The sequence below is a fragment of the Thermobia domestica genome, chromosome 3 (genome assembly GCF_964235325.1).
Source record: "Thermobia domestica chromosome 3, izTheDome1.hap1.1, whole genome shotgun sequence".
Classification (NCBI taxonomy): domain Eukaryota; kingdom Metazoa; phylum Arthropoda; class Insecta; order Zygentoma; family Lepismatidae; genus Thermobia; species Thermobia domestica.
In genome coordinates this window covers 334,011,558-334,027,882 of record NC_137456.1, presented here as the reverse complement: position 1 = coordinate 334,027,882, position 16,325 = coordinate 334,011,558, and the positions used below count along the sequence as shown (strand labels likewise).

The 16,325-nt window shown below is 33.7% G+C and overlaps 1 protein-coding gene across 4 annotated transcripts in view; it reads right to left on the bottom strand.

Moving 5' to 3' along the window:
* LOC145681228 (transforming growth factor-beta-induced protein ig-h3-like) overlaps positions 1–16,325 on the bottom strand; it is a 211,845-nt gene that overhangs the window by 30,142 nt on the left and 165,378 nt on the right. For all 4 annotated transcript variants that reach the window (XM_081752771.1, XM_081752772.1, XM_081752774.1 and 1 more), the window contains 4 exons: positions 14,533–14,709; positions 9,562–9,693; positions 6,936–7,104; positions 6,323–6,532 (listed from right to left, as the gene is read on the bottom strand). In XM_081752771.1, coding sequence (XP_081608897.1) covers positions 6,323–6,532; positions 6,936–7,104; positions 9,562–9,693; positions 14,533–14,709 — 688 coding nt within the window. The remainder of the gene's footprint in view (positions 1–6,322; positions 6,533–6,935; positions 7,105–9,561; positions 9,694–14,532; positions 14,710–16,325) is intronic.

The following is a 16,325-nucleotide window of genomic DNA, read 5'->3' as shown; positions in this document are numbered from 1 at the left end:
ATACCTTCACTTGCCTGATAGCCCGGGAAGACTTATTACAATCCCTGAAGATGAATGCAATGTCTGTATTCGAAACGTCGGATGTTAATACCTTCACTTGCCTGATAGCCCGGGAAGACTTATTACAATCCCTGAAGATGAATGCGATGTCTGTATTCGAAACGTCGGATGTTAATACTTTCATCTGGCTGATAGCCCGGGAAGACTTATTACAATCCGTGAAGATGAATGCGATGTCTGTATTCGAAACGTCGGATGTTAATACCTTCATCTGGCTTATAGCCCGGGAAGACTTATTACAATCCCTGAAGATGAATGCGATGTCTGTATTCGAAACGTCGGATGTTAATACTTTCATCTGGCTAATAGCCCGGGAAGACTTATTACAATCCGTGAAGATGAATGCGATGTCTGCATTCGAAACGTCGGATGTTAATACCTTCACTTGCCTGATAGCCCGGGAAGACTTATTACAATCCCTGAAGATGAATGCGATGTCTGTATTCGAAACGTCGGATGTTAATACCTTCACTTGACTGATAGCTCGGGAAGACTTATTACAATCCCTGAAGATGAATGCCGTGTCTGCATTCGAAACGTCGGATGTTAATACCTTCACTTGACTGATAGCCCAGGAAGACTTATTACAATCCCTGAAGATGAATGCGATGTCTGTATTCGAAACGTCGGATGTTATTACCTTCACTTGACTGATAGCCCGGGAAGACTTATTACAATCCCTGAAGATGAATGCCGTGTCTGCATTCGAAACGTCGGATGTTAATACCTTCACTTAACTGATAGCCCAGGAAGACTTATTACAATCTCTGAAGATGAATGCCGTGTCTGCATTCGAAACGTCGGATGTTAATAACTTCACTTGCCTGATAGCCCAGGAAGACTTATTACAATCCCTGAAGATGAATGCGATGTCTGTATTCGAAACGTCGGATGTTAATACCTTCACTTGACTGATAGCCCGGGAAGACTTATTACAATCCCTGAAGATGAATGCCGTGTCTGCATTCGAAACGTCGGATGTTAATACCTTCACTTGACTGATAGCCCAGGAAGACTTATTACGATCCCTGAAGATGAATGCGATGTCTGTATTCGAAAAGTCGGATGTTAATACCTTCACTTGACTGATAGCCCGGGAAGACTTATTACAATCCCTGAAGATGAATGCCGTGTCTGCATTCGAAACGTCGGATGTTAATACCTTCACTTGACTGATAGCCCAGGAAGACTTATTACAATCCCTGAAGATGAATGCGATGTCTGTATTCGAAACGTCGGATGTTAATACTTTCATCTGGCTGATAGCCCGGGAAGACTTATTACAATCCCTGAAGATGAATGCGATGTCTGCATTCGAAACGTCGGATGTTAATACCTTCACTTGACTGATAGCCCGGGAAGACTTATTACAATCCCTGAAGATGAATGCGATGTCTGTATTCGAAACGTCGGATGTTAATACCTTCACTTGACTGATAACCCGGGAAGACTTATTACAATCCCTGAAGATGAATGCCGTGTCTGCATTCGAAACGTCGGATGTTAATACCTTCACTTGACTGATAGCCCAGGAAGACTTATTACAATCCCTGAAGATGAATGCGATGTCTGTATTTGAAACGTCGGATGTTAATACCTTCACTTGACTGATAGCCCGGGAAGACTTATTACAATCCCTGAAGATGAATGCCGTGTCTTCTTTCGAAACGTCGGATGTTAATACCTTCACTTGACTGATAGCCCAGGAAGACTTATTACAATCCCTGAAGATGAATGCCGTGTCTGCATTCGAAACGTCGGATGTTAATACCTTCACTTGCCTGATAGCCCGGGAAGACTTATTAAAATCCCTGAAGATGAATGCGATGTCTGTATTCGAAACGTCGGATGTTAATACCTTCACTTGACTGATAGCCCGGGAAGACTTATTACAATCCCTGAAGATGAATGCCGTATATGCATTCGAAACGTCGGATGTTAATACCTTCACTTGACTGATAGCCCGGGAAGACTTATTACAATCCCTGAAGATGAATGCCGTGTCTGCATTCGAAACGTCGGATGTTAATACCTTCACTTGACTGATAGCCCGGGAAGACTTATTACAATCCCTGAAGATGAATGCGATGTCTGTATTCGAAACGTCGGATGTTAATACCTTCACTTGACTGATAGCCCGGGAAGACTTATTACAATCCCTGAAGATGAATGCGATGTCTGTATTCGAAACGTCGGATGTTAATACTTTCACCTGGCTGATAGCCCGGGAAGACTTATTACAATCCCTGAAGATGAATGCGATGTCTGTATTCGAAACGTCGGATGTTAATACCTTCACTTGACTGATAGCCCGGGAAGACTTATTACAATCCCTGAAGATGAATGCCGTGTCTGCATTCGAAACGTCGGATGTTAATATCTTCACTTGACTGATAGCGCAGGAAGACTTATTACAATCCCTGAAGATGAATGCGATGTCTGTATTCGAAACGTCGGATGTTAATACTTTCACCTGGCTGATAGCCCGGGAAGACTTATTACAATCCCTGAAGATGAATGCGATGTCTGCATTCGAAACGTCGGATGTTAATACCTTCACTTGACTGATAGCCCGGGAAGACTTATTACAATCCCTGAAGATGAATGCGATGTCTTTATTCGAAACGTCGGATGTTAATACTTTCACCTGGCTGATAGCCCGGGAAGACTTATTACAATCCCTGAAGATGAATGCGATGTCTGTATTCGAAACGTCGGATGTTAATACTTTCACCTGGCTGATAGCCCGGGAAGACTTATTACAATCCCTGAAGATGAATGCGGTGTCTGTATTCGAAACATCGGATGTTAATACCTTCACCTGGCTGATAGCCCGGGAAGACTTATTACAATCCCTGAAGATGAATGCGATGTCTGTATGTCGGATGTTAATACCTTCACCTGGCTTATAGCCCAAGAAGACTTATTAAAACAACAAGAAGCTGTTATACATATATATTGCTTTAGAGCCCATCTCTCTCAGTATTTCTATTTCCGATTCTAATATTTGTTCTCCTTACAGCTAACACGGTAAGACGGTAAGAGATAGTGAAAAATAAATATACAATATATGGATTCATCAAGAAAAGGCTCCATCTTCTCCCTTTCCTCTCTACTAAAGCTGAAAATGGAAATTGAATCAGATTCGCTTGAGAAAGGAAATTATTCTGGCGACGGTACAAGGAAATCCAGTTTGTACAATATTGTTACGCAATGCAGATAATATCACATTTACACACCACCTTTTGTGTAATATATTTTACTTATAGTAATCGAACTGAACCGTATGATGTCCACAGTTCTTCGACCCTTGGTATTGTGCAGAAAAGGATTATTAAACAACGCATAGGTGAAACCAAAAGTGAAACAAATCAAAAGTGAAGGGAAATTAAACGAAAGAAACTCATAAGTGAAAACTTAGTGAATCAAACTAAAGCCAGTGAATGCAAAGTTGTACAAACCAAATCAATGCCATACAAACGAGTAAACAAGGAAATTATCATAAAATACACAGGTAAAAATCATGAAAGAAATAAACAGTAAAAGAAAAAACAAACAAATGAAGAACCTGTTATAGCAAGAAAGTAAGCAAAGTAGGTGAAAAACAAATGAAGACTAAAGAGCCACTCAAAACTCATTTTTTTCTTTTTTCCTTGTTTTCTTACTCTTTTTTTTTAAAAAAAAAAAACAAAGTAACACAATGTAATCTCAATTGTTAATGTTATGGAGGGTATTCATAGTATTAATAATGATTTTATTAAAGTATCCATAATATTAAATCATAAGGGTAATCAGAGCAGAGCTCACGTAGTTATCTGTTTGCACATTAACCGCATGAAAAGAAATGAAAAAAATCCATATAGTATTATATAACGTATCTTTCATTTCCTTATGTCTGTTCTAGTACCTCCAGCCATCCTTGCTTTATAACAGTAAGTTTAGTCAGACTTGTGTCAAGTGGTTAAAGTTTGAAGATTTTGTGAAGTGGTTTAACTTGAAGATGTTCTGAGGAGGTATAACCATGAAGATGTTATAATTTGGCTGCAAATTATTATTATAATGAAAATATGTTTTAGATTATTATGCTAGTACTAGCATAAGTAATCTGGATATTGTAGAAATTGCACTTTTCCCTTACAATAGGATTTTTTTTAACACTGAATCACGTGTTCGCTCATTTTTAATGAAAAGTTTATACATCGAATCCGACATCCAACTTAAGCAAATCCTTTATTGAACATTTCTTGAATAGAGATTCAGAAATTTGAATATTATAGATATTATGCTCTCCTTTCTCTTTAAAAGCGGAATTTTTGTAAACTCTGAAACACTTTTCCTTTATTTTTAATTAATAGTCTATGTACTGATTTTCTTGCCTCGATCCTAAGAGAATCCTGCCATTGGACACTCTCTGATTGAACGAAAGGAAATATGAGTATTATACAAATTGCCAATTTTCCTCTTTTGGAGCGGAATTTTCGAAAAATCGAAACACTTAATTTAGAATGTATGTACCAAATGTCTGAATTCCAACTTAAGAGAATCCCACATTCAATGTTTTCTGCATAAAGATTCAGAAATTTGAATACAATATAAATTTTTCTTTTCTCCTTTTAGAAACGGGATTTTTGAAAGCTCTAAGACATGTGTTTTCTTATTCCAAAGAAGAATTTATGTACCAAATTTCTCACCTTGAACCCTCACATTGAGCATTTTCTGAATAAAAATCAAGAAATTTGATTATTATAGCAATTGTCCCCTTTCTCCCCTTTTGGAGTGTAGTTTTCGAAAAAGCCGAAAGAGTAGATTGTGCGGAATTTTATCTCCGTAACTTCAGGGATTGTGAGATATTCTATTCTGGAGAGAGACAAAGAAAAGAATTATCCTTTACTCCAGTTAGGATACTATTGCACAAAATACTTTTTTATTGACAAAGAGATTAAACTGTCCAAATTTCACGCTTTTGTCAATAGTAGTATGACCTGGGTGTTGAACAGTGAGTTATTTTTTTCCTTTTATATAATATATAGATTAGGCCTATCGTATTTAATAGAAATGAAACTTACTATTGTAATCAGTTCCAGAGGATTTATGTACTACAACTTGTATTAGTTCTGATAATTATTTTTATGTAGTCTCTCTATACTTAATGTTCTTTTTTTTTAATATTTGATTTTGAGACAGAGTAATAGGAAATGATTATAGTTCTTTGGGAAGGAAGATTAATAAAATATTTTAAATAATTCGACCAGAATTTATTTTAAATGGTTAACAAATTTTATTTATTTATTTATTTATTTAATTTATTTTGTTTGTACGGTAATTCTCTGATGTTCGTCCTTGTACCTTGTTAATCTATAGAAATATAAATACATGTAAAATATGTTTGACATTTATCTCTTCCTAAAATGCTGGACTGACTTTGATGACTTTTGTTAAATGTGTGGAACCTGGTCTAAAGATTTTTTAGCACCACATTTTCGGCAAAAATGGAAAATGGATGAGGGAAGTGATATGTAAATATTATTGAAAATAACGAATAGTAATACCCAACCCACAGTTTTCGAGTTTGCTGAGGTTAATATTCACAGTTCCAATATTGTTTAAGTCCAAATTCATCCTCCATCGATATGAGAGTGTGTGGAGTAGGGGAGGGAAGGAGATGATGTGTGAAAATAATTGAAAATCATCGATATTAATGTCGAGTTCATACTTTTCTGGTCAATGAGATGAATGGTAACACTCCAGATGCTGTTTAAGTCCAAATTCATTTTCATGGGTATCCTAAGAGGGAGAGATTAATATACTCTTTCCATAAACGTAGTCTCTCTGTGTGAATGATGGGCATTTTAGCCAGTTATTACAAATGAAAATCTCACCAGGAATGGCAGTCGCTTTAAAATGACTCTAGACTTTGATGGAAGAAGTGGTATTCTAGGCAAATAGATTTTCTCTTCCTCTGAAAATTTGCTCACAGAATAGTTGTTTCAATAATGGTTGTCAAACATTAACATATTAAATGAAAGAAATTTATATATCGTCTCATAAAGATCTAGGACTGAAAAGAGATGTAAAATTCACTCAAACAGTCAATGAACATAGAAACGAAAATCAAATGTAAAAAAAAAAAAAAACGATATCAGAAGCTGATCCGCCATATTTGTTATTTATTGTTAGCTAATGACAGAAATGATTACTAAGATAGATATATATATATATATATATATATATAATCAAAATAAATAAAATCAAATGAACTTACCTCTATTAGGTAGAAGGATATCATCAAGCATGTAGAGCATTCCATTTCGTCCCAGAGTGAAATCAGCCCTGAATCGTTTCTCCTCCACAGTCTTTCCTGACCTATCACAGTCAAACACAAGTTTTTCAGACCCTAATGTTCTCACTTTATGCTCTCCTATTACAGCAGGTAGACACAGCGAATGTGGAATTACATGATTTTCCAGAAGCGCTGGAAAATTAAGAATATTTGTTATTTGAAGAGTAGACTATCAGATATAACAAATTATAATAGCAAACATTTTAAACGTACAGTGTGCTTGATGACGAACAGTCGTTGGAATAATTTTGAGAGGAAACCTTAAAAATCTACTTTTTATTTTTTTTTTATTTTGTCTAATACAATATAGGCATTTAAAAATAAATAAAAAGAATCCACTTTGAGGTACTTCAAATAAATTTCCCTTATCCATTTAGATAATATGCGTCAACCTGTAAGTAATACCTGACCGATCAATTGATTTTGTTCAGCGGTCTTAAAATATTTAGAAAAAACAGTTACTATTAAGCCAGAAATTCCTTGTGAAAGTAACATATGGCTTTTATGTAAGAGTTTACCAGAATAATAGTCGCACCTTCTCTGGCAACATTGTCCGATAATATTTTCTGCATTCGAGAGACTGGAATCTTCTGGAAAGCTTCGTCCGACGGAGCTAAAACTGTGAAGGTATGATCCGATGATCGTAGTTTGTTGATGAAGCCAGATTCTGTCATTGCCTTGGCAAGCTCCGAAAACCGGCCGTCCTATAAGGCGAAAATATGATATAATTCATCTAGACAATACTCAGATATTATTAAGAGATGTACTTTACGCCATCAGCCTATTTATTTCAAAATCAATTATTATTAATGGAAAATAATAACATATATATTGTAAATTTCAAGTGAAAAACAAGTTTTTGTGAATGAAAAAGGAAATGTCTGTGAATGAAAAAGTATTTGTAAGTGGTTAACAAAATAGCTATTTAACTGAAGAGTATTTACATGATAATGAAATTCGATTCGATAAATGTAATTGTTGTTACTTTTATGAGTTTTATTACCATCTTTATATAGTCTATTAGTATATTTACTTGTACTCACATTTTAACTAAAGGATGTTACATAAATGGGTCACAATATTTTAAGAACAGATTACTCACATGAAAATAAGAAAAATAAGTTCATATGAACCTGTGCTGAAAAGTGGATAGTTTCAGAGTTATAGGGTACCGAAAACGTGAAATGAGTGAAGTTTAAAAGTTAATAGCTCCACTACTATGGAACCTATCGTAGTCAGGTCAAGACATCATTGAGGAACTGGTATGTGAAATATCCAAATATCCATCTTTCAGAACCTCCGGTACTTTCACAATCATTTCAGAGACGCTGTTTGGGAGTTCTTTATCACTCTCCATCTACCTCTAAAAATTGGTGTGCAAGTACTGGAACATTCTTAAACATGGATATTTAAATATTTCAAATATCAGTGCCTCTGTGATGTCTTGACCCGACTACAATCTGTGCCATAGTAGTTTAACCTTTAAAGTTCACTTGTTTCACGTCTTCAGCACCCAATAACTCCAAAACTATTGACTTTTGAGCACAGGCTCATATTAACTTTTTTCTTATTTTGATGTCAGAATTCTGTTCCCAAAATATTGTGAGACATTTATATAAAAATTATTTGCGTATTTCCATATAGGGAAAACTGGGGGAATAACAAAATTGTTATTCTTGACAATATCTGCTTTATCTTTTACAATATTTTCATACAAAATGCATATTTTAAAGAACCATCTTTACTCTACGCACACTGTGGAGATTCGTTAATATACCTTAAAATACAAAGTCACGATAAACGATTCTCAAAACATTTGTGATTGTTTCATTATACCTTCAAGCGGAGCACAATGAAACAATAGATGAGGTAAATGACCCAATGGTCGTGTTTTTGCAAAGAATACTAATTTCGCATCGCATTAAAGAGAAACAGGTATTAGTGAATACAGAAGTATTCTATTCTTAAAACTTTATACTTATATTTAAAAAGAAAAACTTTGCTTTACTAAACGAAGTGCTTCATGAGGCTCACCAAGTATTGAAAAGTGGGGTATCAATGGGAACATACAGGGTGGCCACAAAGTCCCGGTACCCCTTGATAAAAACTAATGTGTTTTCCCGTTACCCCTTTATAAATGCTAATGTAAGGTTTTCCACTGTTTTAGATTGTGTGAACGATAACTTATACTTCCAGTTACAGTATTGCAGAACGTGTTATTGGGTGCATGAGAGAAACCACACAGGTACGACACTGGCAGAAGTACGTAGATACTTTCAAACAAGATTTCAACGAGATCATCCCCCGAAACAAACACTTTTACGATGGGAACAGAAACTCTTCGCTACAGGAAGTGTGAGGGATAAGGAAAGAAGTGGCAGACCGTCCATATGTGCAATGGTCCGCAAAATGTCGCACAGAACCTGCCGGTGTATTATGCTTTGTCATGAGAATGACGGTCGAAAGACTGATCGTTTGGACATTTAATGTTTCCTATCTCAATAAAACTTCTCGAAAGCATTGTTGTTCATGTCATTCAGTTCTTTCCGTGTAATTATTCACGTACGTTTAGTGGTTTATGTTACTTATTTTCAGGGGTAACGGGACTTTATGGTCACCCTGTATTAAGCATTCTTTTTCTTTTTTCTACTCAATAAAGTAGGCATGAGAAGATTCGTTTCGATCTGATTGAAATTGATACAAACGTAATATTCAATCAGAAAGCAGTATGTTTCGTTCTGTCTCATCTTGGCCACCAGAAATATTGTCTAAATTAACGAATTTTGCTAATTGATACAAAGTTTTTTTTTTTTTATCAGATGTTTGAAAAGAGTGTTGTAACTTTTAAATTATATCTAGTTTCTTACAAAATCAGCACTTTAAGTGACTCAGAATTGTAATTGTAAATCTATTCAAAATTTTTTAAGTTTCATAAAAGCATCCCAGTAATCCTAGGGAACACAGAAACCACAGTCGGTAGCCATTTACAAACTAGCATATGATGTCACTATTGCTCTAGTGTTGCTTCGAAACATTTACTTCTTAAAGAAAATATTATAGGTCTGATTTTGAAACAAACTAAATAGTACTGAGGATATTCTAAGTGGCAAGACATTTCAGGTGAATATGATGAAAAACTGTAACATTATAAAAGTTCTTACCTGTACTACCATGTCCGCTATATCTCGCTGAACTGTCTTGAATGGGTCAAGAAGAGAGCTCACCAAGTGCACGATTCCATTGGTTGCCTCTTGGTCTTTCCTCACAAGTAGTGCACAGTTAACCGTTTCTAACTGGAATGGACAATTAAAACTATTAAAACTACAAGATGATATATATATATATATATAAAATAGAACCCTCAATTATAACTGAAATTAATATATATAAGAACTTTATAACTTTTTCTTCAAAGTAATCCCTTGGAACAGGAATTCTCTTGGAAGTAATCCCTTGAAACAGGAATTCTCTTGGAAGTAATCACTTGGAACAGGAATTCTCTTGGAAATAATCACTTGGAACAGATATTATAGATTTGTTTTATAGAAATTTTCCTTTCTATACATTTCGTTTCTAATACTTTTTGTTACATTTAAGATTTCTATCGTGAGTTAAGGTTCATAAGAATTAACTACAGGAACTTTTTCTTTTCTTTTTTCAATAAAATAACTGATCTGAACCAGGGGCGGATCCAGGGGGGGGCGATCGGGGCGATCGCCCCCCCCAGAAGGGGAAAACTTTCTATTTTATATATATAAATAAAACCCATTCCAAAGTTTGGTGCCCTTAAAAGTAGCAGTATGACAACCCACCGCCCCCCCCCCCCAGAAGTCGGTCCTGGATCCGCCCCTGATCTGAACTTGCATTACTTCTACTAAAATTTATAAGTATTATTTGGTAATGGTACATCATAACTATAACATAACAAAACGTTGAAACCAACTCTTTTACAAATTGTAGCTTTTCCGCTTGACGCAGATAAATATGCGTCATTGTCATTGTCATTGTCATTGTCATTGTTATGTTCCATTTGAAATACATTCTCTTTTAATAATGATCGATTTAATGTCAGTTCAGTTTATTACATTTTCATTACTTCAGGAAACTGATCTTGTTTTCTGAAAATGCACTAGTGGTATTATACAAACTACTTTTCATCAGCTGTACGGTGATTTTCTTTAAAGTAATATTATTTACTAAGATATAATTGAAGCATTGAGTATATACAAGTAAACAGAATGCGATTTATCAACACTTAAGTATTAAATTATTGTTGCATCAGTTTAATCATAAGCTCTTAACATCAATTATTTATTTAACAGCAAATAGAGAAAGATCTCCCCTATTACAAAAGTGAGAAATCATACATTGAATTCACGTATAAAAAAAAATACGAAGAAAGAAAGAAAAAAAATAAAAGTAGGAAAAAATATAATAACGTAAATGTATTGAATCCAGAACAGAAAGACTTATCAAGGTCCACACATAATCAAAGCTACAAAGCCTTAATCTATTACCTTTATACGGTTAAGTTATAACAAATTTTCTATTTTCAGGTTATGAATAATTTTCCTCTATTACTTTTATATAGTAAATTATAACAAATTTTATAGTTTCAGGTTATGAATAATTTTCCTATTAAAACTGACGAAAAGTCTTGAAATTAACTATAAAAAAATATTTACTCCATTTTGGTAATGTTTTATTGCTGTAATCAGTATTGATACTATACAGAGATGAGTTTTGTAATCAACATTCTTCGTAGTTTTCGTGTTTTCATATGTTTTTTAATTTCTTGCTTTTGCATTAAACTGGCCAGTTTTTATGAATGCATTATTATCTCTAATCTCATTAATGATTTTGCATATTGTGTTGTAGTAATTGTTGTTTGTCCATTATTTATTATTTCATTTATTTAAGCATTACCAGATGCAGCTCAGAGACCATTTTATACTTGATATCTAATTACAACAATGACAAGGATTTGGGAAAGTATCGGCCAGGGCCTGTTTAGTACGTACCATCCAGGCATCTGCCTGGAAGGACTGAGAAAAACGCTGGAAAGCCCCAATCAGGATGGTCGGCATTACGAATCGAGCCCACGACCTCCAGAATTCGAAGCCAACGCTCTACCACTTGAGCTACTTCGCTCGATCAAAGATTCATAAGTTTTTTTCCCTATTATTATAAACTGATTACTTATGTTTAGAATTAAAGGTGACTTACATTAGCAAATTGAAGTTGTTTGGTTTCTTAATAAAATATATTTATTCGTGCTACTGAATAGAGATGTTGGCTTTTAGATTATATATGAATATTAATTTCCAAGTTGTCTGTAAGATAATGTTGCATAATTGTAACTTCAGTATATTATATCAAATTGATATACTTTTGATGTAAAACTTTTTTCATGTTCGCTGTGGAAATATAAATGAACATATTTATTAAAGATGTTGCCTGTAAATTCTAAATAAATAAAAAAACATGTGTATGAAATATTAAATAGTTGTTTACTGTGTTTTACCATCCAGTGCAAATTGACGCGTAATCATTTGCTATATGATATGTCCATATTAGGTCAAATATAACACAAATTATACATTTATACGAAACTTGAAATGTTTTACAAAAGCTATAAATTTGAAATCATTGTAAAATAAATTATTTACACAAACTAAACACATTGGGGCTCATGACAAGCTGCACTAATCTGTTTACATGAAAAGTATTTTAGTATTTTAACACAGATTTAAATTAACTGTGAAAGGTTAAAATGACTGAATATACACATAACCTGTATCCATAAAATTGGTTTGGTTTTGCAAAATTGCAAGAAACAAGAATAGATCTTTCTACTAATATACATATATAAACTCTGTATAATTAAAGAAATATTTTGAAAATAAAGAGGAGAATTTTATTAAACTTTATCAAATATTAATTATGATCATTAATTATTACTTAACTACTATTTGTGTAGTATCGGAGAAAATTAATTTCCTGTTTTGTGTTTGACTTTAAGAACTGGGACAAAAATTGTAGATATTATTTTAGAATTGCACCTTTAATTGATGGGTAAATCTGTACTGGACCTATAAATAAATTGTAACTACAATAAAAACTAGTGGATGCGATAATCTTTACTTATCCTGTCGTGTATACTGCGGAGCTTAAAGTCTTTTAGTATACTTTAGTTAACATTATAAATACTCAAATTTCTTAATACTAAATTATTTTAATTGATTAATTTTTTAATTATTTATCTTTATTATATTTTTATGTTTCTTTTCTTTGTTATACATATAATTGTATTATTGCTTTTGCCTTATTTATTTAATCTCTAGATTATTTCTTATTCAACATTTCTAATATAATTCCCAAATTCTATTTGTATGTAATACATATTTAATACTTCTTTTGTTTTAGGGTTCTGTTTATGAATTCGCACTAAGCTCTATCTTTCTATCCAGTTTCCAGTTCTGGGAAAAATTTTTGATTGCCATACATCAAGATTTTTGCCGATATGCTTGCATTTTGAGAGCAAAAGCTCCCGTCCACATACATTTTTTTTCGAAATTCTCTGGTTTGACCACATTTTCTGAACTCAAGTGTATTGTCTTCCTAATGTGGACTATCGCATTGGTAACAGCACTCAATTAGAAACATAGAGGTTGGCTATACTGGCATAACAAAGCTTTCTTGTAGTACGTTACGTCTATTTCTTTTTCCGTTTCCTCCGTATCCTTGCTTCCGGTTCTTTCTACTGTATTCTGCTATGCTAGTGGATATATTGTCATATTTAAATGGTTAAATATAGTCACTTCGTGGTTCTGTTTCTAATTATTGTACTTTTTGTATGCTTTCAGGACATCATCCAAGTAAGACTGACAGTACCTTCTGAAGAAAATAAAAGAAACAAAGAAAGGAAAGGAAATACATAAAGAAACAAAAAGCATTACAAAAACGTGTCCCCATTTTGACATTTCACAATATTGTAGCCTTCGAAAGAAGGTCTTTTTCTTTGTAAATAAAATCCCTTAGAAAGGGAATATCCGATTGGCCATAAGGACCAGACTATGTCATATGACTAGGTCAAAAGCCATGTTGCATGCTAAATCGAGTCTGGAGATTCCAAATCCAGATATGAAATATTTCAAGCACGTAACCTCCGCGTGAGTAATTAGAAAAAGGTGAAAATATTTTATCATTATTATAGATTTTATTCAAGCAACTTGTCTTTTGACGATCTTCTATCCATATTTAATTTATGTGCTATACATCATTTTTAAGCTCTTCATTATGTCTTTACAATAAGCTTTTAATTAGCCATCTCCTTCTTATAGTTTTTGAGATATGGGGACGATTTCAGTTTTTACATTGATTTTCCACTCACTTTAACCGTTCATGTTTCGTGACTTTTTGGCTATGTTTCATCTATTTTACGACAACATACTTTTCAAATATACAATCTACGTAGTTTCTTCTAGATTTCAGCCGTCTTCCCCTCTCGGTTTTTGAGGTAAGTGAAGGAATTATTTAATTTACGTTGATTTTCCATTGGCATTAATGATAATGGTTTGTGCTTTTTTTACTATTGTATCCATTTTAGGACAACTTGCTTTCGTAATATAGAATCTACATAGTTTCTTCTACATTTGAGCTGATTTTTTGCCATCTTCCTCTTTTGGTTTTTGAGATATGTGGATGACTTCTTTTTTTTTTTTCATTGATTTTCCATTGACATCAATGTACGTGTTTAGTAATTTTTTACTCTTGCTTTTGTAAAGTAGAATGTATATAGTCTTTTTTACATTTGAGCTGAATTTCAGACATTTCCCCCAAAGTCTGTTTACATCATTGCAACCGGACAGGCCCTTTGGACTGAATTTTCCTTCAATTATTTTTAGGGAGTTAGTTTTGTGTCTGAATTCCATATACAAGTGTTGCATATTGAAGTTGGTCTCAATTTTTGGAGAGTTTCTGCTCCACTAAACTTACTAATATTCTTAGAATAAACTCAAAATTTCTGTTCACTTCATTTATTATGTTGTCAATATAGGTTTCAAATGTAAACTTAATACGGTAAACACTTACTATTAAATATTAAACATGGGAACGTTGAAAATACTTACGCCATTAGAATATTTATTGATTCTGAGCTGATATCCTGAGTACCTGCTCTCCACTTGGATGTCTGATCTAATATGGTTCGTTGTTATTTTGCCGTCAGCCAAGTGATAAAGCAGCAGAGGGTTCTGTGCATTGTTTCGATACGTTTCCAGTCGTGTTCGTTGAGATCTTGGTAAATTCTAAAACGAAAAAAATTCAATATAAAACTGTATTCCAAAAATGTTAATTTTCTAAAATTATTGTGATCATAGAACTATTACAGTGCTGCATAAAACGTATCAAAATATGAGTACAATCAAAGTGCATAAGTTTAAGTTAGTAACAAAAACTTATAAATTACGTAAGAATTTACTTTTCTCCAATCTGATTATCAAGTAAGTACTTTTTAGTTGAATACAAGGTATCTTGTGAACATTCTCCTTAATTCACGGGAAAACGAAGCACTTTTACGTGTTCGGAATGATAATATAGAAGTGGGCAAGAAGGGCTTTCAGAAAATGTAATATGCCCTAAAGTTGTTGTGAGAGTAATAGGTTTTGTGGCAAGTTTATTAAGTTGTGATAATTCATGTGGATTGGTCGGTGAAGCCGATTTGATAAGTATTTATTGTTTTGAAAGTATACATTTATTTTAATGAACACTTAAATTAACAAAGAATTTGCAAGTATTCCCACTCGTGGTTCAATTAGAATCAATCCTTAGCGTATATTGTCCCGAACTCTGTACTCCGAACTGTTTACTCTCGTGACTATATGTTCAGCCTAGTTGGTATTTCCGAGCCAACATTGAGATTAATCTAGAGTTGGATAACTGTTAGTTCCTTAATACGAACTAACAGAAATCGAACCTAGAAGTAGAAAACTTTACAAATTGGCTTCTCCCCTGCACGGGATTTGAATCCCGTGAACGTTATAGCATACTAGAGTAGATGTAATTGTCCTTTCGGTATAAAGAAAATTGAATGGAGACTGTTAGTCTTCGAATCATGTAAAGTAAAGCTGTAGAGATCGAAAATAGAGAGATTTGCATTTTAAAAATCAAATATGTTTTAAATTTGTGTCTTTGAGATTTATGTTATATATGAGATCCATGTTATACAGGGTGTCTCAAAAGTTCCCCGATATAGTGTAATTCTGTTATTATCAGATATACAACAAAATGTAAAAGGGGAAACCGTTTCCAAATATGATGTTTTCAATGTAAAGTGAAGGATTTTTTAAATCGGACGAGCCGTTTGTGCTGTACACTCTTTATGTTCTCAATGTAAAAATGAAAATGCTACATTGCCATTTATCTTGATCCACAACATAAGTGAATGAAGTTACTGTCTTTTACGCTAACGTGTCGATGGCCAGCCCTCATTTCAAACATGCCCCCATTCACCCACTTACAAAATTTATCCACCTTCCGGTAAATGGCAAGTTGCATTTTCATTTAACATTGGGCACAAAGAATATACAGCCCAAACGGCTCGTCCGATTTTAAAAATTCCTTCAATTTAGATTGAAAGCACCATATTTGGAGACAGTCCTCTCCCTTATATTTTGTTGTAACTCTGATAATAACAGAGTTATACTATGTCAGGGGACTTTTGAAAAACTATATGAGATCTATGTTATATATATTTATGTAGATAAATTGAACATGCAACAGAATTTTAAAAATGCCTTATACAAAGAATTTTCTGCTACTTAGAGATTCAAGGATACCTCCTTTCATCTCGGAAAAAGTAAAATATTCATTACTATAGCTGGAATTGTATGGAATTAGTAATATGTTGGAAAGAGATTTGAGC